The sequence below is a fragment of the Girardinichthys multiradiatus genome, chromosome 14 (genome assembly GCF_021462225.1).
Source record: "Girardinichthys multiradiatus isolate DD_20200921_A chromosome 14, DD_fGirMul_XY1, whole genome shotgun sequence".
Taxonomy (NCBI): Eukaryota; Metazoa; Chordata; class Actinopteri; order Cyprinodontiformes; family Goodeidae; genus Girardinichthys; species Girardinichthys multiradiatus.
In genome coordinates, this window is record NC_061807.1 from 32,603,296 (window position 1) to 32,628,343 (window position 25,048).

A 25,048-nucleotide genomic window follows, 5' to 3' on the forward strand; every position below is an offset into this window, starting at 1 on the left:
TGGGAAGGAAAAAGTGTGGCAGAAAACGCTGCACAACGAGAAGAGGTGACCGGACCCTGAGGAAGATTGTGGAGAAGGGCTGATTCCAGACCTTGGGGGACCTGCGGAAGCAGTGGACTGAGTCCGGAGTAGAAACATCCAGAGCCACCGTGCACAGGCGTGTGCAGGAAATGGGCTACAGGTGCCACATTCCCCAGGTCAAGCCACTTTTGAACCAGAAACAGAGGCAGAAGCGCCTGACCTGGGCTACAGAGAAGCAGCACTGGACTGTTGCTCAGTGGTCCAAAGTACTTTTTTCGGATGAAAGCAAATTCTGCATGTCATTCGGAAATCAAGGTGCCAGAGTCTGGAGGAAGACTGGGGAGAAGGAAATGCCAAAATGCCAGAAGTCCAGTGTCAAGTACCCACAGTCAGTGATGGTCTGGGGTGCCGTGTCAGCTGCTGGTGTTGGTCCACTGTGTTTTATCAAGGGCAGGGTCAATGCAGCTAGCTATCAGGAGATTTTGGAGCACTTCATGCTTCCATCTGCTGAAAAGCTTTATGGAGATGAAGATTTCATTTTTCAGCACGACCTGGCACCTGCTCACAGTGCCAAAACCACTGGTAAATGGTTTACTGACCATGGTATCACTGTGCTCAATTGGCCTGCCAACTCTCCTGACCTGAACCCCATAGAGAATCTGTGGGATATTGTGAAGAGAACGTTGAGAGACTCAAGACCCAACACTCTGGATGAGCTAAAGGCCGCTATCGAAGCATCCTGGGCCTCCATAAGACCTCAGCAGTGCCACAGGCTGATTGCCTCCATGCCACGCCGCATTGAAGCAGTCATTTCTGCCAAAGGATTCCCGATCAAGTATTGAGTGCATAACTGTACATGATTATTTGAAGGTTGACGTTTTTTGTATTAAAAATACTTTTCTTTTATTGGTCGGATGAAATATGCTAATTTTGTGAGATAGAAATTTTGGGTTTTCATGATCTGTATGCCAAAATCATCCGTATTAAGACAATAAAAGACCTGAAATATTTCAGTTAGTGTGCAATGAATCTAAAATATATGAATGTAAAATTTTCATCATGACATTATGGAAAATAATGAACTTTATCACAATATGCTAATATTTTGAGAAGGACCTGTATTTATACACCCAGCTGCAGTGGATGCATGCTGCAATATTTTCTGTCCAATCAGAAGGGAAGGGACAGGATGGAGCAAAGTTAAAGTAGGTCAGTTTGCAGAAGTGTTAAGTGAAAAGAGGAACTTTTGTCAATGCAGAGTTTAAATTCATGCATGATTTGACTAAGCAGCACTCTTTGACCTACGGGTTTAACACATGTTTCTCCTTCAGCTTAATCGCTGAGCCTTTTGCAACCGTCTCTAAACATTATGGGATTGATTCTTCTGATACCTCGGGTCTAACTGCACCATCTTGATTCCTCATTACAACGGTCAATTGTGTGAGTAAAAAGAAACAAACCAACACGTTATTTTATATGCTTGCTTAAAGTCTTAGCATGTCATCAAATTCCTTATAATTTGAGGCCTCGATATTCTTTTTTTTATTGTGAGGTTGACAAAAAACAAACAACTCCAGTAAAAATAGGTGAGTAGGCAAAATGACAAATAAACTGCATGAAAATATTAAATTAAAGAGTCCATTATCAATGCACAGTGCAGTATGTGTGTTGATTGACACGGTAAATAAAATAATGTGAGTATCAGGAATATACTACACAGCCTGAAACAGAAGGATAATGAAACAATGGATTGTAGTAACAGGGCAGTTTATTACAAGGTGTATTCTTGCTTTGTAGGACCCCTCACATGTAACCCAATGGCTTCCTTGTTAGAAAACGTGTACTACCCTGTGTACTCTCTATGTTGAGGTGCCTGCCTCTACTGGTCAACTCCACATTGCTCCTATTAGTAATCAAGTGTTAATTTCAAGGAATGCTCCAACACAAATGAGGTAAGTTTTATTAAAAGAAGGATTATTTCTGGGCAAACATTTGCCTAGTGTCAGCAGGTCAGCTTTGTGTTTGTGGTTTTGCAGTGATACATAAATTTGCAGTCTTTAGGAGATAGTACCAAACAATCATGGTTAAAATGTTTCATTTGTATCTGATGAGCTTGTGTAAGTTATTTTGACTAAAGAGTGAAGCATGATAATGTACCAAACCTCTTTTAACAACAATAGTTTTTTTGTTGTCTTCTATGGAGTCAGTTTAAGTTGAAGACCACAAACCTGGTTATTGTAATGTGCTGTTCAAACATTGATTTTACTGACTTTTACTGATTATGTAACAATTATGTCAACATGGATCAAAATCTCAAACAAATGTTCACAACATCTTGATGGCTCCACAACACCAATAGTTGGGGACTTTTAATGGAAATTAACAGGAATTTGGGGGAGTTACGAAGAATTTAGGTGCAAATTTAAAATACTAAAGCTTGGCCATCGACACTGATTTAAAATAGTTTTGGAGAAAATTATTATTTGAACATAATTTTGACATAAACAGCCAGATTTAATGCAAGCGCATGTTAGTGTATCTCTGCTGCTCCTTAATCACATAAACATTGCATACGGCTTGTACTTTCTGCTCTTCCTTCACATGTACAAATGTTTTCTGGTACCCTGTACTACTGAGGTCACAGGTTACAAGAGGTTGAATAGCAGCTCATGAAAGTCAACCTGGTACCTGGAGAAGGTTCCTGAAGGGGGAATGATTGTTTAGAAACAGATACTGATTTTAGTTTCTGGGTATGGGTGATCATTTTTATATTTTGAAGATTTTGTTTAACAACTTTTTTTTTACCACTCTAGTAGTAGAGATAACAATGACAAATTGGAGTGGTCCCAAGTCTCCTAGCAGATATGATCTTTGAAGCGTCCTCTTAAGCATAGTTTATTCATAAAGCGGCAAAGATGTTTCCTTCTTTAAGCTGCCTTTAGTTGAAAAGATCACCAACTAAGTTGACCACATAACAAGCAGATGTGAGTTTTCATAAAATAAGTCCATCCATCCATCCATCCATCCATCCATCCATACATCCATCCATCCATCCATCCATCCATCCATCCATCCATCCATCCATCCATCCCTACATCCATCCATCCATCCATCCATCCGTCCATCCATCCCTACATCCATCCATCCATCCATCCATCCATCCATCCATCCATCCATCCGTCCATCCATACATCCATCCATCCATCCGTCCATCCATCCCTACATCCATCCATCCATCCATCCATCCGTCCATCCATCCCTACATCCATCCATCCATCCATCCATCCATCCATCCATCCATCCATCCATTCATCCATCCATCCATCCATCCATCCATCCATCCATCCGTCCATCTATCCCTACATCCATCCATCCGTCCATCCATCCCTACATCCATCCATCCATCCATCCATTCATCCATCCATCTATCCATCCATCCATCCATTCATCCATCCATCCATCTATCCGTCCATCCATCCCTACATCCATCCATCCATACATCCATCCATCCATCCGTCCATCCATCCCTACATCCATCCATCCATCCATCCATCCATCCATACATCCGTCATTGTAGCTGCTTATCCCTTGCATCATATCTCCGGCGGTCATTGAAGGAGAGGCAGGTGCATCCTGATCAGGTTGCCAGTCTGAAACCTTTCTTTTAAAACAATAAAGGCAGATAAAATCAGTTTAGTTGCCCCCTGAATGATCTATCCAAATAGTTACTTTTAACTTATTTCTTTGAAAATTCCAGCCATCTTTCCATGCAATCCATTCATCACACCATTAAGCTACAAAGTTAACTTAGTAGTCATTACTACTTTGCTTGATGGCTTATAACACTGGTGGGTTGACTTCAACTCTCTATTCTGTCTTGGTCTTTTAGAAATGATGCAAAGAGGATTGAACTCAGGCCCAGTTTGAAGTGTTATGTGAAAGTCATCGTTCTTCTGCTTTATGAATCTACCAATTCTACCTTTTGTGCATAGTAATAATTCTCTCAGATTTGCTTGGCTTTATTTATGTATTTTATACTTTTTTGCAAAGTACTTGGAAAGCTGTTTAATATTTACTATTTAAATAAAGTTTGGAGTTTCACAAATGTAAGTTCTAATTACCATCCTTGGTTCTCGTAAAGCCACATCACTTATTATTAAAGAAATAAGTATCTCTTTACCATAAATGACAGTGTTTATTTTTGATCACTCAGCTTTTCCGCTTTCTTTCAGCATGAAACTGAGGAAATGAAACACTTGAAGCTAAATATGTGCCGCTTTTCTGGTTATGGATTTATCACTTTACCAGCAGCAAACATGGCAAAAGTAGTCATTTAAGTTGAAGATATAAAAAAAGTAGCATTGAAAGATATGTTATGCCACACTTGGTGCATTTAAAGAAATATATCTTTCAAGAAGTGTTGAACTGAACAAAGGTCTCTTTGAATATTTCACCATGTTTGACAACTCATATCTACTCTTATCAACTTCCTGAACGTTTAGCTACACTGTGCATGTGGTGAAGGTTTCAGTTCTTACTAAAATGTATCTTCATGCATAAATAGGAAAGTAAGTTGGGACATTAACTCTTCTCCAGGGTCTTAAAGGCTTTGATTGAAGACTTTATTTATTCTATCTGAGTAGGTTTATTTTTGCTGCTGTTTTAGGAGCAAGTTGTGATGAAAACAAAGGGAAATTAATTAGTGAATTATTCAAAATGGATAATACCAATCACACATCAAAAATGCTTTTAGAAATCTCACCTTAAACATTCTAAATGACCTCCCCAGAACCCTGACCTAAAACCAAAATTTGTAGATTATGTTTAATGTTGGGTTTTGGCAGCATAAACTGTGGTCAAATGTCAATCCAGAATTATGACAGACTTGTTGATGACCACAGAAAGTGTGTGGTTTCTCTGCAACTTGGCAAGAGACATTTACACAAACTCTAGTTGAGGTGTATTTATGTATTTGGGCTTTTAATGTGCTATAATTTTGACAATGTCAGTAAGAGAAAATGCATAATATATTTTCATTTCTGCACCCAATTGTTGTTTATCTCAATTTTTGAATTTAAATAATATTGATCCTTTTAATTCTAACATAGATACATTTTTAAATTAAGTTATACTTTCTAAAATACAGTATTGTACTACAGTAGAAAATGCTAGGGGTATTTAGCTTTCCGGTGAAATTTTTTAGAAAAGCTTCACTCCACTATTATATTTTATAATGAAAGTAGTAAGTTCCCGGGGTTGTGTAGCCCCTGGGCTGGGGTCCTGGCTGTGCATGGGGGACTTGGGTATGTTGCTGAGGTTTCGGGCCCGGGGGACTACAATGCATTGGTGGGCCTAGGGGGGAGGGTGGGGTCAGCCTGGGTGTCTAATGTCTTACGTGTACTGAAAGTTGTCCGAATATTAGGGTAGGTGTAGCTCTTCTGCTGGGGTGGTGGCAACAAGTGGGTCTGGGCATCGTTTGGGTTTAAGTGGTTCCGGTGCGAATTCCAGTTCCTTGTTTCTGTTCCGGTTCCTGACGATTCTCGATTCCGTTTCTGGTCAGAGGGGTCTGTGTGGTCTGGGCGAGCAGGTTGACCTGAGTTGTTTTTGGGGTGGAGTGGTTTCGGCTTCTTGTGGGTTTTTATCTCTGTGGAGTTTTTGCCTTTTGTGTGCTTCAGTGTAGGTTTTCTTGCGGGGTACTTCTGGCTGGTGTATGGATGTGGGGCCTGTGATCTCGGATGTTGATGCTGTGGACTTCTTTTTGTGGGGGTGCACTTTCATGGAGGGGGGGGGGGGGGGGTGTATTTTTTGGTAGGCTAGTGGGGGCGCATGTGCGTGGTGCCGACCTTGTGCTCAGCTTTTGTTTTAGGTACTTGTTATGATTTGGGGTTGTTTGGTTTTTGGTTTTGGGTTTTTTCTTTATATGTTCTTCACACCTCAAGTTTTGAATCATGCTTCTGTTTATTATTTTCCTGTTTATGTTTTTGTTACATGTTTTTCTAGTTATAGTTCTATTAGTTTGTTTCCTTGGATTTGCGTTCTGTTCAAGCCATGTTTTGCTCCTGTCACGGTGTGTTCTCTGTTAATCAACTTTATTCGGTTCACCTGCACCTAGTTAATATGTCTTTCTTCACCTGGTTCACACTCCATAAATACACACCTGTTCTGTCATTCATCGCAGAAACATTTCTCAGATCATGTCTTGTTGTTCAGTTCATGTCACCTGTTCATCATGCCAAGCCTGTCTTGCCAACCTGCCCATGTCTGTTTTTGCCGTCACCTCCTGTGAGTGAGTTTTTTGTTATTAAATATCTTTTCACTTACCATCACGCTGCCTGCTCGTCTGCATTCTAGGGTCCTATTTCGCAAATCCTAACAATTCTGTCCTCCGCTGGCGTGTGGTGCTGCTCTTGTCATTGCATGTGGATGCAGCAGGGCGGGCGTCACTGGGCTCTGTGGTGGCATCGGGGTTCTCAGCCTTGTACTGTTGTGGGGTTTGCTTTTCTCATTGGTGGTTCATGGTGGGTGATGTGTGCTTGGTGCTGGTGATTTTAGCCAGGCCCATACAGATTTATGGAAGGATGTGTGGTATTGATGTGGCCTTTACTTGAGGGGAGCTGTTGCTTGGCTTTGCTCTGTCGTTGCTGCCTGGCTGGCCTGGATGTTGGCGGTTCCACATCTGGGACAGCAGGCGGCCTTTTCGCAGTGCAGGCTGTGGCCTTTCTGTGATGCTCTACTGTTTGCTGGGCTTGCGGGGTGGCATGCTGCAGAGTCTACTCGGCGGCCTGGCTGGCGCTGGGATTTTTGTTTGACTATGGAGAGGTGCATGCACCTAAGTTGTGCTGGCTGGGTTTGCATTTGTGTCGGCCTGCTGTTTTGGGTTGGGTGAGGCCACGGTGTGGTGGTGGGGCGTGTTTTGTTGTTTTGCTGGCTTGGTTCTGGCTGAGGTCCTTTACCAGGCTGGGGGGTGGGAGTTAAGAAGAATGCGTACTCTGTTGGTTCTGCACCGTGGGTCCGGGGTACTTGGGCATGTTGGTTGTGCGCCCTCTTTTGTTCGCCGTATTCTTGTAGGTGTTGTGCTGGGCTGGCTGGTCTGTGCTGGTGCATGTCCCTTCATGGATCTTGGTAAATGGTGGTGCCTATTGGCACCCTGGGAGAGCATTTTTCCCTCCAGTCATTCCCTCCTCATCCCCGGACACGTCCCTCTGCCCTCTCCATGACACTGCCACTCATATAGGGCTTTTGGCCACGGGTGCGTCATTGGGGTGTGGTGAGGGTTTTCCATCACCAGAGTCCCATGGCAGCCTTGACCCCAATTTTATTTTATTGTATTGATGCTCACCTCTGGTGCCTATGATCACCTCTAAATGTTAAGTCGCTTGTAGACATTGAGGGTTCTGGGTGGGGGATGTTGGGGGGCTGTCCATGGTCGGTGTGCTGCGGTGATTGGGGGTATGAGGGGTATCTATCTATCTATCTATCTATCTATCTATCTATCTATCTATCTATCTATCTATCTATCTATCTATCTATCTATCTATCTATCTATCTATCTATCTATCTATCTATCTATCTATCTATCTATCTATCTATCTATCTATCTATCTATCTATCTATCTATCTATCTATCTATCTATCTATCTATCTATCTATCTATCTATCTATCTATCTATCTATCTATCTATCTATCTATCTATCTATCTATCTATCTATCTATCTATCTATCTATCTATCTATCTATCTATCTATCTATCTATCTATCTATCTATCTATCTATCTATCTATCTATCTATCTATCTATCTATCTATCTATCTATCTATCTATCTATCTATCTATCTATCTATCTATCTATCTATCTATCTATCTATCTATCTATCTATCTATCATCTTTTGCTTGAAAGGATGGAGGTATAACTGATTGCTCTGATACATTGTTTGCAGAGCAGCACAGGAGTATACAACACACATCCTTATATGTGCTCACAGCACCAAATGTTCACTAAAAAGGAAAACTGCAATTAAAAGTAGTTGTTTGAAAGAAGGAAGGAACAACTGGCAGAACAGACAGAATACACTCTGAAGAAGAAGTCTGAAATAGTAAGGTTTTATATGCTGTGTAATGTAACTTCTCCTTTTTTATCGTTGTAGCTACAGCAAATTGCTGCCTTTCTGATTAGCCGTGAACACGTCTGGAGATGAGGATGGGACACACTTTGCTCTGCAGGCTGGTCTTCTTCTGTAAGTAAAATTCTGGCTTTCTGATTTTATATGAGAGAAAATCTTACATGGAGCAGATTATGACCTTTGTTAGTTTTCAATGTCTTCCCTGAAAACATGAAGTAATCCTAGCACAAATTGTGACATTTCATAGGAAAAAAACACATGACCAAATCTTATTACTGGTGTCATTTCACAGTTGATAGCCTATATGATTCATTGCAGCAACAAAATCACTTCAAAAAGATCTATTATGGACAACAGTCGAACAATGAATGGAAAGCTGGTTGCTGGTTTCAATCTTGTTATTATTAGAGTTGGACTTTTAAAAGACGAAGAGGAGGCTGAGGAAGGTGTGGATGGACTCATGATGGAGACATTGGTCACATTAGCAGTCTCTGCACGCTTTCCTCTTTAAATTTCTGACCCTGCTTAATATTTGTTTTGGTCGTGGGAAAATAAAATCTTCTCCTGGTGAGTCTGGCCCACAGAACAACCATAGATTGGGGCGGCTGTGGTTCAGATGGTAGGAGTTTGTCCTGTAACCGATGGTTCGAACCTGGTTCGCTCTGTCGGTCTCAGTTGTTGTGTCCTTGCACAAGACACTTCACCCCACTTGCCTGTTGATGGTGGTCAGAGGGCCCGGTGGAGCCACTGATCGGTCAGTGGGAACCTGGCTTCAGTATTTAATTTTTTTAATGTGACTTATTTAATTATTCAACACACTTTATTGTTTGTAGGCAGTTTTTTCATTTGACCTTTTTTAAACACATTGGTTTGTTGTAATTAACTTTCAATATTTTTTTCAGTGTTCTGCATCCTCCGCTGTAGCTATGCTGAAGGTAAGAGACAAATTTTATCCTTTGTTTTTTTTGGGTTTCTCAACTGATCTTGCTTGCATATTTATAATCTATTATCTATTTGGTCACACAGGTCAAAAACTGATCACAATCATTGCTAACATCTCTGCAGATTTGTTTGTTATATTTACCAGTACTGTGGTCTGGGAGAAAGGTTACATATGACAGAATATATTAAGTTTAATTCTGTTGCTCGTCTCTACTGAAAGCTTGCGTTTGTCTGACTTCCTTTGTGGGAGCCAGGTTTCAGCTAGCTGCCACAGAAATTGGGTGCAGCCTTGGGAGTTCAGACTTTGTAGATTCTGCAGGTTTTATCAATATCTGGCAACAAGAGACAGATATGCAATAGACTGAACCCCTTCTGCACACACACATCAGTAACCAAGATCTTTGAAGGAGAACACAACTTACTTCTGCTTAATGACCACAGTTTCTTTGTGCACAGCTTTCATTTACTACTGAATAGAACCACGTATAATAATGTCAGGGTGAGAAACTCTGTTAAAGCAGAGCTGAGCTCACTTTCAATATATCATGTACAAAAATCATTTAGGTTCAAAAAATGTTTATTCTTTAAATAGTTATATTTTTAAAATAAAATATTGCATGTGGCCTATTGAGAGGTTGTTCAACTAGAAACCTTTAACTGTTTCTGTAAATATTTAAAGCATGACGAGTCAATGTCTTTGCTTGAGTTATTACCTGACTTTTAAATAAAATTTGAGAATCTTGATTAGAGATGAATTATTTAGAGAAAGACATGGAAAATACCACTGTGAAGCTATTAGTTTTTATTCTAATTCTATTTAAAGTTAAAGGATGGTTTAAAACACAATTTATTCAGTCAGCTGGTTAGAAAGACATTTACATACTTAGGATTTAGAGGCATTTACAGATTTACAGAAATCATACAGTAAAAGTTGTTAATCCAGTTGAAAAGCTCAGAGAGTGAACTGGTTTACATTGCAGTGTGATTGGTTTTTACTGGTAATTAGTTGGAAAAGTTTAGTTACTAATTTGTTTGATGAAACTTATTTATTTGAAATTTTTAAATAGTTTTTCTTCTCTTCTTGGAGTCTCTTTTTGTTGGTGATTGAAATTCATTTTTCTTGGGCTTATGTTGCTGTTCAGTGAAAACAAAAGTTTGTTACAATAATTCATTTTGATGAAGCTTATTTTTCAGTATTTATTGTCCTCTCTTGAGGTCTCTTTACTCTGACAGTTTAGTCTTTCTGGTTTCATTGGAAGGAAACAATATTTTACCTGCGTATCCCATGGCAACATTAGTTTTATCAATGCAATCAAATCAATTATTTTTGTGTAAAATAAATCTTCTAACAGACTGCTGATTAAAAATTTCCAACAGTTTCTAAACCGACTGTGACCTTTCAACCCTACGGGCCTGTTGTGTACAAGGGAGAGAAAATCAGTCTCAGCTGTCTGGTCCAAGAAGGTGGAGGAACTCAGTGGACATATGAATGGACTGAGGACATGAAATCAGCCAACTGGAACTCTTCATCATCCAGTGAATACTACATCTACAATGTCTCTGGATCTGACCGTGGAAAATACAGATGTAGGGCAGCAGGAGACCATCAGCTAACAGAATGGAGTGATGCCTACAGACTGACAGTAATAAGTGAGTCAGACTGTTCTCAGACTATGAAGCTCAGGTTTTCTTATAAAACATCTAAAAGCAACAGGAGAACTTTTTTGTATCTATGACCACAGACTGAGGAAACACCACACAAAGAACAATAAATATTCTGTTAGACTCAGAAAGTCTGTAAAAAATGTCTTTTTAGTGAATAATAGTTTTTTCCTCAGGCAATCTAATGTTTAATAATACAGTTTGGAGAAGAAGTATTTGAGACACTGCTGATTTTATAGGTTTTCCAACTTGGAAAGCATGTAGAAGTCTTCAATTTTTTTAATGGGTCCTCTTCAACTGTGAGTGACAGAATCTAAAACAAAAATCAAGAAAATCCTTTGTGTGATTTTTAAGTAATTAATTTGCATTTTATTGAATGACATAAGTATTTGATCACCTAACAACCAGTAAGAATCTCGGCTCTCACAGACCTGTTAGTTCTTCTTCAAGAAGCCCTCCTGTTCTCCACTCATTACCTGTATTAACTGCACCTGTTTGAACTCGTTATCTGTATAAAAGACACTTGTCCACACCAAACAAACTCCAACCTCTCCACAATGACCAAGACTAGAGAGCTGTGGAAGGACATCAGGGATAAAATAGTAGACCTGCACAAGGCTGGGATGGGCAACAGGAAAATAACCAAGCAGCCTGGTGAGAAGACAACAACTGTTGGAGCAATTATAAGAAAATGGAAGAAGTTCAAGATGATGGTCAATCTCCCTTGGTCTGGGCCTCCACGAGATCTAAGCTCATGGGGCATCAATGATCATGAGGAAGGTGAGGGATCAGCCCAGGACTACATGGCCGGACCTAGTCAATGATCTGAAGAGAGCTGGGACCACAGTCTCAAAGAAGACCATTATTAACACGCTACGCCGCCATGGATTAATATCCTGCTGCGCATCAAGGTCCCCCTGCTCAAGCCAGCCATGTCCAGGCCCGTCTGAAGTTTACCAATGACTATCTGGGCGAACCAGAGGAGGAATGAGAGAAGGTCATGTGGTTTGATCAGACAAAAATAGATCTTTTAGGTCTAAACTCCACTTGCTGTGTTTGGAGGAAGAAGGAGGATGAGAACTACCCCAAGAACACCATCCCTACTGTGAAGCTTGGAGGTGGAAACATCATTCTTTGAGGATGCTTTTCTGCAAAGGAGACAGGATGACTGCACCGTATTGAGGGGAGGATGGATGAGACCATTTATCAGGAGATCTTAGCCAACAACCTCCTTTTCCTTCAGTAAGGTCACTGAAGATGGGTCGTGGCTGGGTCTTCCAGCATGACAACGACCCGAAGCACGCAGCCAGGGCCACTAAGGAGTGGCTCCGTAAGAATCAGCTCAAGGTCCTGAAGTGGCCTAGCCAGTCTCCAGACCTGAAACCAATCCAGAATCTTTGGAGGGAGCTGAAAGTCCGTGTTGCCCAGCAATAGCCCTGAAACTTGAAAGATCTGGAGATCTGTGTGGAGGATTGGTCCAAAACCCCTGCTGCAGTGTCTGCAAACCTCATGAAGAACTACAGGAAACGTCTGATATCTGTAACTGCAAACAAAGGTTTCTGTACCAAATATTACGTTTTGTTTTTCTGATGTATCAAATACATGTCATGCAATAAAATGCTAATTAATTACTTAAAAATCACACAATTTATGTTCTGAATTTTTGTTTTAGATTCTGTCACTCAGTTGAAGAGTATCTATGCTAAAAATTAAAAGATTTCTACATGCTTTGCAAGTGGAAATATCTGCAAAATTGGCGGTGTATCAAATACTTATTCTCCCCCCTGTATAACGGAGATGTTGCCACACAGAAAGCCATGCCTGGGTAGAAGATCAGGAAAAAAGAAATTATTTAAAAATGAAGTTTCTGCAGTAATATTTATATTATAAGTTTGATATCTTAGCTATTTATATTTGTTTGTGCTCGTTTGTAACAATTTTCTTTAACACAAGATGTTTCCACAGTTTATTGTAGTTCATTCATTTTCTTTATAAGAACGAAACAAGCTGCAGATTAGTGCAGCTTGCAGCACTGGTGCCTTGCATCAAGAAGGTCTATGGTGCTTGTCCCTGTACATGCATGTGGATCTCTGGGTTCTTTGGCTTCATCCAACAGTCCAGTAACATGACTGTTGGATTACTTGGTAACTAGACTTCTATGTGTGATTGCTTGCATGCATGGTTGCAACCCTGCAAGGAGCAGCAGGTTTCTGGATAAATAATTATAAAAGAAATATCTTAGAACCACTTAATAACCAGAAAAGCTGGATAAAGCCCTTCCTTTATACCTGACTTTGTAGATGTAGCAGTGAGCAGGAAATTGTTTCTTCTCCTCCAACATATGAAGTTGTGATGGAAATTTAGATCTTAATTCAGGATTTCATTTTCATTTACAGATATTTAAATCTATAAACAATACCCAAAATGACAGAGACAGAGAAAATTATGATTCTTAATCCAACAAAGTGATTCCCAAAGTCTAAACCAAACCCTGGAATACAGTAAATGATCAACTGAAGGATGATCCCTCACTCAGGTCCTTTGCTATTGGTTTGTTTCATTTATTTTCATGTGTCTGACTGTAAAGGGTATAATCTTTGTACAGTATTGTATTTCTAACTCAGAAAGAAACGTAATTTTTTTTTTAAGTGGGCAGCTACAGATTGTTAGAGTTGCTGAAATTATTTTTATTGCCGCCCATTCTATGCGATGCCTCATGGTTCCCCCTAAACACAATTTCTGTCCACTTCAGGCCTCCTCAGGGTTCAACCCACACATGCAGGAAGAAGACAGTTTATTGATTTCAGCTGAGGTCATGAAATTCTTTCAGAGTAAAAAAAATAAATATATCACAGGATTATGATTTTACGCACATGTAAACAGAGATATGCCCATTTTACTGGCCCACAGCAGATAAATCTTCCCCAGTAACACCTCTGCATTAGCAGCAGATTTAACTTTTTACTGGATGACACAGAACTCATTAAAACGGATAAAGTTTTAAAAGAAAGACAACCTGAACCAATTCAAATTTTATTGATTTAGTTGTTTCACTTTTTTTTTGTTTTAAACTCAACAGCAGATAAACCTAGAGCCTCACTGACAGCAGAGAGAACAACCATACCAGCAGGGAGCAGTGTAGCTCTGACCTGCTCTGTGGACAGATCTACTGGCTGGAAGTTTGATTGGTTCAGACAGGAGTCAGAGTCTTCTACAGCTCAGCCAATAAGAACCAATGAACCAGGTGGAGTCCTCTTCATCTCAGAGGAAGGTGTTTACAGCTGCAGAGGAAGAAGAGGAGATCCAGTTTTCTCCACCGAAACCAGCAAGAACTTCATCGTTTATAAGACTGGTGAGTTCAGATCTTTATTCTAGAATAGGAAAATCAGCTGATCTTTAAATGCTTAATCTGTTTATCAGTGGTGACATAAATAAATATTTTAGTCCCACTGAGAACCAAGAACATCAGTGAAACCATGACTATAAGCTGTAGCTCCATTTAATTATGCCTTAAACCATATTTGTTTCTAGTTGTCTTGTGGACAGATTCAGGTTTAGACCTTCCAATTGCCTGATTGACTAAAATGTTTTTGATTTGTTTTTAGTTCAGAGTTGATGCTGTTTGTCTGATTTTAAATGAGGAGTTTGTTTGTAGTGAATATCTTTTTTATTGATAAAAATTATTTTGGGGAGGAAGAAAAACGCTACTTGCTCCTGTGTCAGTCCTCTTTGTTTTTCACTTAAATTCCAACATTTCCAACTTATTTTGAAAAACAAACAATTACAGATGTTAAGTTAGACAGCACTGAGATCCTGACAGACATAATAACTGGTCCAAGTAATCTGTGGGTCATGATACCTCAAACCTTCATACAGTTTACAGTCAGATATTGAAGTGGTTAAATTATGCTGTTAGTTTATTTGCTGACTTGCTGTTAGAAAATAGTTAATAATCTTAGTACTAAATGTGACTGCCTGTTTGTCTGGTTTCTTATGTTTTCTAGCTTTGTAAGATATTTCTGCTGTTGTATTTTAATACATGTTTATTATTTTACTTTATCAAAAACAAATCAAATAATAGGTTTTATTAACATATCACATCCTTATGAGAAACTGTTAACTGTAATCCACAACAACTAAAATTATTCCCGTTTTTGTTTAATATAAGTTCCTGTCAGTCATCTGACTGAATATTATTCATTCTAGTGTTCAAGCCGACTGTGACCCTGCAACCCAACGGGCCTGTTGTATACAGAGGAGAAAACATCACTCTGAGATGTGAGATCCAGGGAGGTGGAGGAGCTCAGTGGATGTATGAATGGAGCTCACCCCACAGAAACCCTCCAACATCCAGTGAATTCAGGATCATCAGAGTCTCTGAGTCTGATAGTGGAAACTACTGGTGTATCCCTAGAGGAAATTATCTGAAAACATACTGGAGTGATGTCTTCATCTTGACAGTGAGATGTGAGTCAGATTGTCTTCTATTCAGACTGAAAATATTTAGTTTTTATTGTTTTCATTCACACCATCCTAAATAAAACAACACAAGACTTTACAGGAGTGTAAATATACTGTTAGGTGCCAAAGATTTCAATAATTCTTCTCATATCTACATTTTTCATCATGTTAATTAATGATAAATCAGAAAGAATCTGTTTTTGAAACTGTATGTTTTTACAATATTTTCAGTTTTGTGACAGAAGCTAAATGACTCGTTCAGAGGTTAAAGTTTGACTCATTTCAACAAATATTTTTCTGAAACAAAACATTTCAATGATTGTCTTGTTTTCTGTTTGTTCCCACCAGCAGATAAACCCAGAGCCTCAATGACAGCAGAGGAAACAATCATACCAGCAGGGGGCAGTGTAGCTCTGAGCTGCTCTGTGTTCAGATCTACTGACTGGAAGTTTGATTGGTTCAGACAGGAGTCAGAGTCTTCTACAGCTCAGCCAATAAGAACCAATGAACCAGGTGGAGTCCTCTTCATCTCAGAGGGAGGTGTTTACAGCTGCAGAGGAGGAAGAGGAGATCCAGTTTTCTACACTGAAACCAGCAATAAAGTCTCCATTCAGAAAACTGGTGAGTTTAGATCTTTATCGTGGAATAAACCAACAGACTCTCTTTAATTATTTCTTCCATTTATCAGTGGTGTAAAAATACATATTATGGCCCCTATGAGAACAAAGATCATCAGTTTAACAGTGATTATAGATCTGTAACATCATTTTATGATGATGCCTTAAAGCAGAACATTTTTTCATGTCGTTTCCACATTTTATGTTAATATTAGAAGGGGTTTACAGCAGCAACATTTGTCTGTTTGATAGAATGTTTTGATTTGTCTTGTCATGCGTGAACAAATAATACTTGTAATACAACATTATACCAACATGTCAGTTATTTAAGAAGCAGAAGCTTTAGTGAAATATTTATTACTGTTATGTTTTCTCCTATCTTCCTCTGCCAGTGATCATTTTCCCTAGTTTTATCAGTCATAATGAAAGCTATCAGAAACTTATTTGGATGTTATTTATGTTAACAGTTCCTATTAAACCCAGTGTGATCCAACAACCCAGCTGGTCTCAGATATTCAGAGGAGAGAGAGTCACTCTGAGATGTGAGATCCAGGGAGGTGGAGGAGCTCAGTGGACGTATGAATGGAAACCAACCAACAGAAACCTTCTAACATCCAATGAAAACAAGATCACAACAGCTGACAGTAGAGTCTATCGCTGCAGAGGAAGAGGAGACATATTTACTTCAACAGAGTGGGGAGTCCTCAGGTTAACTGTATCCAGTGAGTCTCTTGTCTTCTACCCAGGCATAAATAATCTTTACTGGGTTTTCACCAGTTTCACTATAACAAAGACAATTTTTATGACATTTTCCTTTATAGTTCTAAATATAATTGCTATTTAACCTGATATCAAAAACTGAGAATTAACTTTTACTGCAGATTACAACCAGTCACAGATAAATATGCAGGAAACAACAGACTGTGCTGTAGATTTACATGAACTCTGTGAAAATCTAACGTTTATCTTAACTGCTTTAACTCCATGTTGAAGAAAGACAAATGACTGATTATTGGGAAACTTAATTTTAATTAAACCATAGCTGAATATTTAGTTGTTTTTACCACAAGCAGCTCCACATGAGTAGTTTCTCCTCATACAGGAAAACATTATGACACATGTCGTTCATCACAGTTTTAATCAAATGTTACTCCAACAGCAGAATCTGCCTCTAAACTCATTACTATAAAAAAAACACTTTCTCATGGGTATCACGCGCTGAATCCTACTGTAAGACTTTCAATGACATTTCTGAATGTTCAAAATACGTTTTGATAACTGATCTGTTATTAGTAACGCTGCTGTTGTGTTTCTAGAAAAACTTTTATTCCCTTCAGATTCCTATTTGTGGTTTAATATCTCGATCCTGTTTTAATCTACAGAAACTAAAACATCAGAACATAGGTAACAATAAAGATTTTCTGTTTGATGTAAAGAATGTTAATTAGAGAAGACACATTGATTATCTAGAATTAAATAATGAAGATCAATGAATATTAAAAGTTAAACAAGTACTGATAAAACTGTCTTGTACAATGTTTTGATAAAATACTTTAAGATTGGTCAGACCCAAAACGGACTGAAAACTGTTTCTTAGGATAGATCAGCCAACATGTTTCTCACCTGTCCTAAACATGAGGGTAATGGTCTGTGTGTTAATCAAATTAGGACAAGAAAAGAAAAAAAAAACCTCTGGGATAAAATAAAAGTTAATAAAATAATAAAACAACATGAAAGATGAATTCATACTGACAGTCTAAATATTATGTTCAAGTTTAAAATATAAAGTTATGTTTTTAATATTCATGAAAATACTTATTTAAATTTTTGATGTAAAATGTACTTGAAGAAAGTAGTATTTTGTGTTAGGGGATAAGGTAGTCCCAACTAGTTTTTTTACTCAGACCATCGTTCTCTCTCCAGCAGATAAACCTCAGCCTGTCCTCTCTGTGTCTCCATCATGGCTGAGTCCTGGAGCCTCAGTGACTCTGAGCTGTGGAGGGTTGGAGCATCCGTCTGCAGGATGGAGGTTCTTCTGGTATAAAATGATTGCTAAAATATCCAGCAGCTCCTACAGCTTTGAGCTGCTGTCTGGTAGCTCCAACGGGACTGAACAGAACTCCTACATCGTTCATGGACCGACTCACACAGCTGGATATGTTTGCAGAGCAGGAAGAGGAGAACCAGCGTTTTACACTGAATACAGTGAAGCAAAGTTTGTCTGGTCTCAAGGTCAGTTTGTTTTCTTTTTTTTCTGGGATAGTGGGGCATTCATTTTGGATTTTTATTTAAAATAATAAATGAAAATGTTATAATGCTGTTCATTGTGTTTACAACCCATATTTTTATTTTAAGAGCAGATCTATATTCCCCCATTAACTGGAAAATATGTTGTATCCTTCCTCTTAAATTAATGATGGTAAACACACCGCAACACACAGTTTACTGAGTAAAAAAAATACACACGTGGACAAAATTGTTGATACCCCTCGGTTAAAGTAAAACCCACAATGGTCACAGAAATTATTTGAATCTGACAAAGGTAATAATGAATAAAAATGTTATGAAAATGAACAAATGAAAGTCAGACATTGCTTTTCAAACATGATTCAACAAAATTATTAAAAAAAATAAACTCATGAAACAGGCCTGGACAGAAATAATACCCTTGCTGGTAATGCATCTTTAGGAAACTAAATTTAAGAAATACTTTGTCTCCTGGTGAATCTGAAACACCATCTTCCTACTACTTCCTGTCCTCTTCTTTTTCTTTTTCGCCAGTAGTACCATCTAGTTGTTGATCACGTTTCTCGTGTGATGCGAAAACAGTGTTTCCATTGCGGTTTTGCAAAATAAACAGGACTTATCATTTACTATTGCAAGTATGCAAAGTCTTTAATGTTCTGACAAAACTCAACAGGACAGCATTTTGGCGTATTTCCAACACAACAATCAAGTGAAACAGTTTTATTTGTGGATGTCAAAAAAAAAATCACAAACCTCACTTTGCTGCCCACCAACGTTGACAATTTCCATATGTAGTAGAGTTGTGCAATTTCAACTTCTGTTAAACAATGCTATTAAAAAAATGTTTTTGACATGCTCATCTTTCTCCAAACTCTTGGAAATTTGAATGTGTTGACTTTAATAATTTATATAAAAAAATAGCTGAGAGAAAACCTTAAAAAATACATATAAACAAATGAAATTATTGTACCTTAGATATTTAAATCACATTGTTTAAATACTATTGGAAACAATTTAAGGCAGAGCTCAATGAATTTTGCCAGAATTGTAACAAACAGCAAGGGGACAGCCCAGTACTCTGGTACTCAAATCAATCCACCGGCTTCCTGTAGAAATGGTTTTTAAGATATTACTTCTTATTAAAAGTCTTCATGTCTCTCACATCTTGGTGATTACCTGGTATATTCTACCCAGATCATTAAGGTCATTCAGTGGTAATCTAGTGTTGATACCCAAGGATGTAGCTTTTAATTTTTATTGCCCCAAATCCCTGGAATCTTGAGATATTTATTGTAATTTACTATAGTTGAATTTTATTTTCCTCTTTTATTTTCTCTGCTATGCTTTTTTTCAATGCTACTCATTTAAGGTGCTGCACAAAAATATTTTCTTCTCCTCTTTTTTCTTCTTCTTCTTCTTATTTGTTGTTTGTCAGACTCTCATCCAGCAGCTTCTCTCTCAGTGAATCCCGACAGAGTTCAACATTTTATTGATCAGTCTGTCACACTGAGCTGTAGCGGGAACAATACCATGTGGAGAGTGAGGAGGTTTACAGAAACAGCCAGCCCATCATACATTCAGTGCTCCAACTGGGGAACATTGTCTGGATCCTCATGTACCATAAACCAACTCGGGTATCACAGTGGAGTGTACTGGTGTGAGTCTGGATCAGGAGATTTCAGCAACGCTGTCAACATCACTGTACAGGGTAGGTTGTGATTTATGATGTTTTCTTTAACTTTTTCCTGTGTTTTAAACATTATTTATAATTCAGCGATTGCAATTACTGTAAACATAACCATTTGCTGTAAATTGTATGCTCTTAAGAGAAACTTGAAAATGAATTGGTAAATATAAAATGTTTCACGTCTCGCTTCGTTCTTTCGCTAATCTGTGGCTTTTTTTCTGCTTACCTTGTGTTTACAAACGGTGTCCTCCATATAATAAAAGAAACGCATAACTTGTTAGCTTTTAGAACAGAGAACTTCAAATATAAAATGTAGTCAGATAAAAAGATCTTCTGTCAGTCTTCCCCAGTTATAGGTTACCACTGTGAATGGGTGGATGAATGATCGTAGTGTAAAAGCGCTTTGGGGTCTCTGGGGACTTGTTAAAGCGCTATACAAGTGCAGGTCATTTAACATTCATCTCTCATGTCCCATCTCCTCATGGGTTGAGTCTCATGTGCGTTTCTATTTCATTTACTATGTTTCTATACTTTTCTTCATAAAATTCCTTCAGTTTTGTTTTAAAAAATGATGATGAACCAAACTTGCAGGCGAATGCACATTTTATTTCAACAGCAAACCTGGAAGAGAATACAACAAGTTTTATGAAGAAATTTTTATTAGTTGCACCTGAACTCAGTATGAGGCAGTCAGTCATTTTCTACCACTTCTTCCATAGTGAGTTGCAAGGAAGCTGGTGCCTATCTCCAGCAGTCTACGGGCGAGAGGCAGGGTACACCCTGGACAGGTCGCCAGTCTATCACAGGGAAACAATAGTAATACAGATTAGTATGAGGTAATTGTAATGTAAAATATGTAAATGAGAGCAGAAAAGCTTCAGTGATGGAGAGCTCTGAGTTAAACACTGGAAATAAAAAACAAGGTACAGAATTGAAAAAGCTGTAAGAGATATTTGAACTGTAATTTGTCGAGGAACTTGAAAGAAAGCTGATTTGAAACATGGTTTGGGTTTTGGTCTCAAAGTAGGAAGTAAAGAAAATCAGATACGATGTTATGCAAAGATCAATGTTGTCTGGAAGAAATAAATTCAATAAAATAAAAATAGATAAGATTAGACCCTCCCTTATAATCTCTTAAACATTAAAAATGATTGACTAATAAACTGTAAATTTTTGCGTCAAAAGATAAGAAGTTCTCAACTTTATTACTGAAAACTTCTAGAAATCAATCATAAATGTATTTCTATCATAAACAACTAAGTGCAATTTTTATTTTTATGAGACTGCTTTTTTCCTTAATACCAATTCAGAATAGCTATCTAATTTCAGAATAACTGTCTAATTTCAGAATAACTATCTAATTTCAGAATAACTATCTAATTTCAGAATAACTATCTAATTTCAGAATAACTATCTAATTTCTGAGAATGTAGAGATTTTTGTATTTTTAGTAAAATGGGATCCATACATAAACCTAGTTTAACATGCAGTGATAAAAAGCAACTTTGCTAATATGTCTTCATAAACCAGCTTTTTCTAAAGGTTGACAGCAGCAGATTGCTGACCAAAACCTGATATTCTGATTGTTTTACAGATGATTATTCTGCTCCTATCCTGGTGAGCCCCGTCCATCCTGTGACTGAGGGAGATCCTGTTACTCTGAGCTGCAGAGATAAAAAACTAAAACTACTCTCCAATGTGTTTTTCTATCACAATAACAAACTCCTCCACAATGACAGAAGAGAGGAGCTGAACATCTCTGCAGTGTCAAAGTCAGATGAAGGTTTCTACAAGTGTAAACATTCAGGAAAGGAGTCACTACAGAGCTGGATGTCAGTTAGAGGTGAGGAGGATGAAAACATTTGATCCTTTTTATTCAGTAAAACCATTTAGTTCTTAGAGTTTGCCTTGTTCCTCTGTGAGGATGTTTATGTGGATGTGCTGTCATATCATCTGCAGTTAAACACATTTTTTTCTTTCCATTTGAATGTTTTCAAGTAACTGTGTCCAGTCCTGTCAGCTCTTCATTTTCTGTGCTCTGGATCATTGGACCAGTTAGTGGAATAATTCTCATTATTCTCCTGCTCTTGTTGTGGCGCTACAGACAGTCCGAAGGTAAGATCCCACTGGTCCAGATTGTTCCTATAAAACTATTTAATTAAATGCACACATTTATTCTGATCTGTTCTATGTTATGAAGTAACAGCAGGAGAGCTTGAACCAGAGAATAAGTAACGTAAATGTCTTTTCCACAGATTTGTGCTTTCTCAGGTCAGTAAATCACTTTCCTTTCATTTATATCTAACAGATCTCGGTGGCTGTTTTCTGTAACTTTTCTGCATTTCTTATGTTTTAGATCAGAAAGAACCAATCAGAGGTCCATCACAAAACATGAAGCAGAGACTGAAATTAATGAATCTAGCTCTCCTCTCCAGGGTTAGAATTTAAACAAAGTCTTGTCAGAATGCATTAAAATTTTATCATTTTATCTTTATATCAACTTATACATTTATTCTGTATGCTTTATGTTTGCATTTTTATGAATAAGATAAAATTAAAACCACAAAAAGCAGCTAGAATAGAACACATTATACTTACTAAGAATAAAATCTGAAATCTAGTTTAAATACCAAAAACCATTTTCTCTGAAACCCTAGACAGCGACATTAAGATAGTTTTGTTTTAAATGATTTCACCTTATAACCTTATGACATTGATGCTGATGAATTATTAGAGACTTGTTCAAATAATATAAAGGAAAAATGAACAATTAACCCTGTAATGTTTGTTTTTTTTTTACTGTAGGTGATGCTCTCTATGCATCAGTCGAGCATTCTACAGCCACTGGAACGGGTGAAGTATATCTATTTAACATAATTACAGACACAACAACTAGAGCATTTAAAAAATAACTGACCTAAAATTATAAAATATTTCTACTGCAGCTGAACCCACAGAAATAACATATTCCATCATAAATATCAAAAAGCTCAGAAAAAATAGTGAGTTCTGAACACAAACATTCTTCAACACAAGAAAATTACTGAATGATTTCAATGTTTTATTGATTATTTAATCATCTCAACAGGGAGACCTTGTGAACCAGAGCAGGTTATTTACTCTGAAGTGAAACCAAGAGCTGCAGGTGGAGTCAGTCCGAACCATGGTAAAATAACATGTTGTGTGATGTTAAAATTGAAACACTGCGAACTTCCTAACTTTTTCCACGCTTTATGTGAGATATATCTTGTATGACTTACCAGATAAACAAATTTAACAGATTTAAATGTGGAACAATGTTTACTAAATTATCATTGAAGCACCATTTGATTAAATTTCAACATTCAGTCATCTTTTGTACCTGAAAAGGGCTCAGCTCTCCTAGTAACAGATTCCTCACCATTATATTTGTTAGATAAAGCCATAGTTTGCAGTAAGATAACAGGGTTCAAAATTATAAAAGAAAATTATGTAAGAACAAAGGTACTTGTCAGAAGAAGGGTAAAAACATCCAAAAAACCATTTATACACTATGGCAAGGTAAAGATTTTCATTAAAACCTGGAGAATATATGAGAGTACAAAAACTGCATAATTCTCTAAAGTGAATGAAAAGAGACAACTGAGACAAGTCAGAGAGGCTCCCAAAATGGAGACAACAACCTTAATGCCTTGTTCACATGGCAGTATGCCGATTTATGACCTGATCTTCCCCTTCTGACTTCCCCCAATTATCATGATGGCTCTTAAGATAATCTTGAGATATTCCTGCTGTTTTGGTTGTGTTAAGAGTGATTTAGTCTGCTCGGAAGGATGTCGGGACCACTCAGACCTCAAATCGGAGATATTCAACATGTTGGATTGTCTTGGCCCGATAACCTACTGAGTGGGATGTTCCCCGAGGAAAAACGAGCACGCAGCCTGTTGAATGCGATGGATAGCCAATCAGAAAGCGAGGTGACGGAAACATGGAAGAGAATTACTTTGAACTCACGTTCGATATCGAGAGGGTTTGCGAGATTTACCGTCTGAGATCTGAATGTTCGTGAGTGAAAAAATGTTCTTGTGCGGTGTGTTGTACTTCCCATGTGGCTGTACACCACACACTGTAGGACCAAACCTGTTATATGGACTATTTTATATTGTCTTGTGTGGGGTCTCTCAGGTTTAGAAAATCAAACGACAATTTCAAAATCTTGCTGTGTGAACCAGGCATAAAGCAGCTTAAGGAAGTTTTGGTTTTTACTAGTTGTATTCTACATATGACAGCAATGTGCTGTATTCTCAATAAGTCTGGACTAAACATCACATCACTACACATCATTTTGTATAACAGTATCACCTGGTGCTATGTCCTTTTAATCCCATGTCTGTTTATGATTAAATAAGTTTTCTGTTTCAGAACTCACTCCATTGTATGCTGAAATCAAACATGAGAATAAAGTCAAGAAAAAAAAACAAAGGTAAAGACAAAGTCTTCATTCAGCTTTATTTCTTATGTTCGATATCCATTTTAAATTATTTTTCGCATTTATTAAACATTTTCAACATAATCCCCTACGCTAATCCTCTATTTGGCATGTTGTATGTCTGAATAAGTAGATTTAGTCTTTTTTTAAAAACTTTATTATAATATATATGGTGTAAGCTGCGTATGTGGACAGTGTTATGAATTAAAGTCCTGCTTGTTGATTTTGTTATCATTTATAATGGTTACGTAACATAGAAGTGTCTCACACAAACCTTCTCTCCATTCACAGTGAAGTCGAGCCCTGCAGCGACAGATGAATCAGTTTATTCTGAAATGAAACCAGGAACAGCTCTGGATAACCAATCTGCCTTGTAGGTTTAGTCTATATTATTGTACATGAGTTACATCGTGAAACCATTTAGTGAGCTATTGTGTTTGTTATCCTAATTGGATAAAAAACATAATTATCCAATTTATATGCTTCATGTAGGATAAACATAGTCTTTAAGCACAAGGCATAAGCTTTCCATGTTTCCATAGTGGGTCACGGGGGAACTGGTGCCTATCTCCAGCAGTCTATGGAGGAGAGGCAGGGTAGACCCTGGACAGGTCATCGATTGATCATCGTAGGGCAACACACAGGACAAACAACCATGCAAACACTCATTCACATCTAAAGGCAATTTAGAGAGACCAGTTTACCCAACATTCATGTTTTTGGACAATGGGAGGAAGCCGGAGTACCTGGTGAGAACCCACGCATGCACGGGGAGAACATGCAAACGGGGAGTCAAACCCAGGACCTTCTTGCTGCAAGGC

General features: G+C 38.0%; 1 protein-coding gene across 1 annotated transcript; it reads left to right on the forward strand.

Annotated features, from left to right (window-relative positions):
- Positions 1-1,282: 1,282 nt before the first annotated feature.
- Positions 1,283-24,884, forward strand: LOC124880331 (hemicentin-2-like). The gene is made up of 19 exons (XM_047385376.1): positions 1,283-1,461; positions 8,168-8,257; positions 9,046-9,078; positions 10,463-10,735; positions 13,827-14,099; positions 14,954-15,214; positions 15,557-15,829; positions 16,293-16,547; positions 17,749-18,057; positions 19,508-19,780; positions 21,354-21,602; positions 21,758-21,874; positions 22,015-22,030; positions 22,116-22,195; positions 22,565-22,612; positions 22,705-22,761; positions 22,848-22,925; positions 24,161-24,221; positions 24,519-24,884. The coding sequence occupies exons 2-19, from the start codon at positions 8,215-8,217 to the stop codon at positions 24,544-24,546; spliced, it is 2,727 nt and encodes a 908-aa protein (XP_047241332.1). The 5' UTR covers positions 1,283-1,461; positions 8,168-8,214; the 3' UTR covers positions 24,547-24,884.
- Positions 24,885-25,048: the final 164 nt, after the last annotated feature.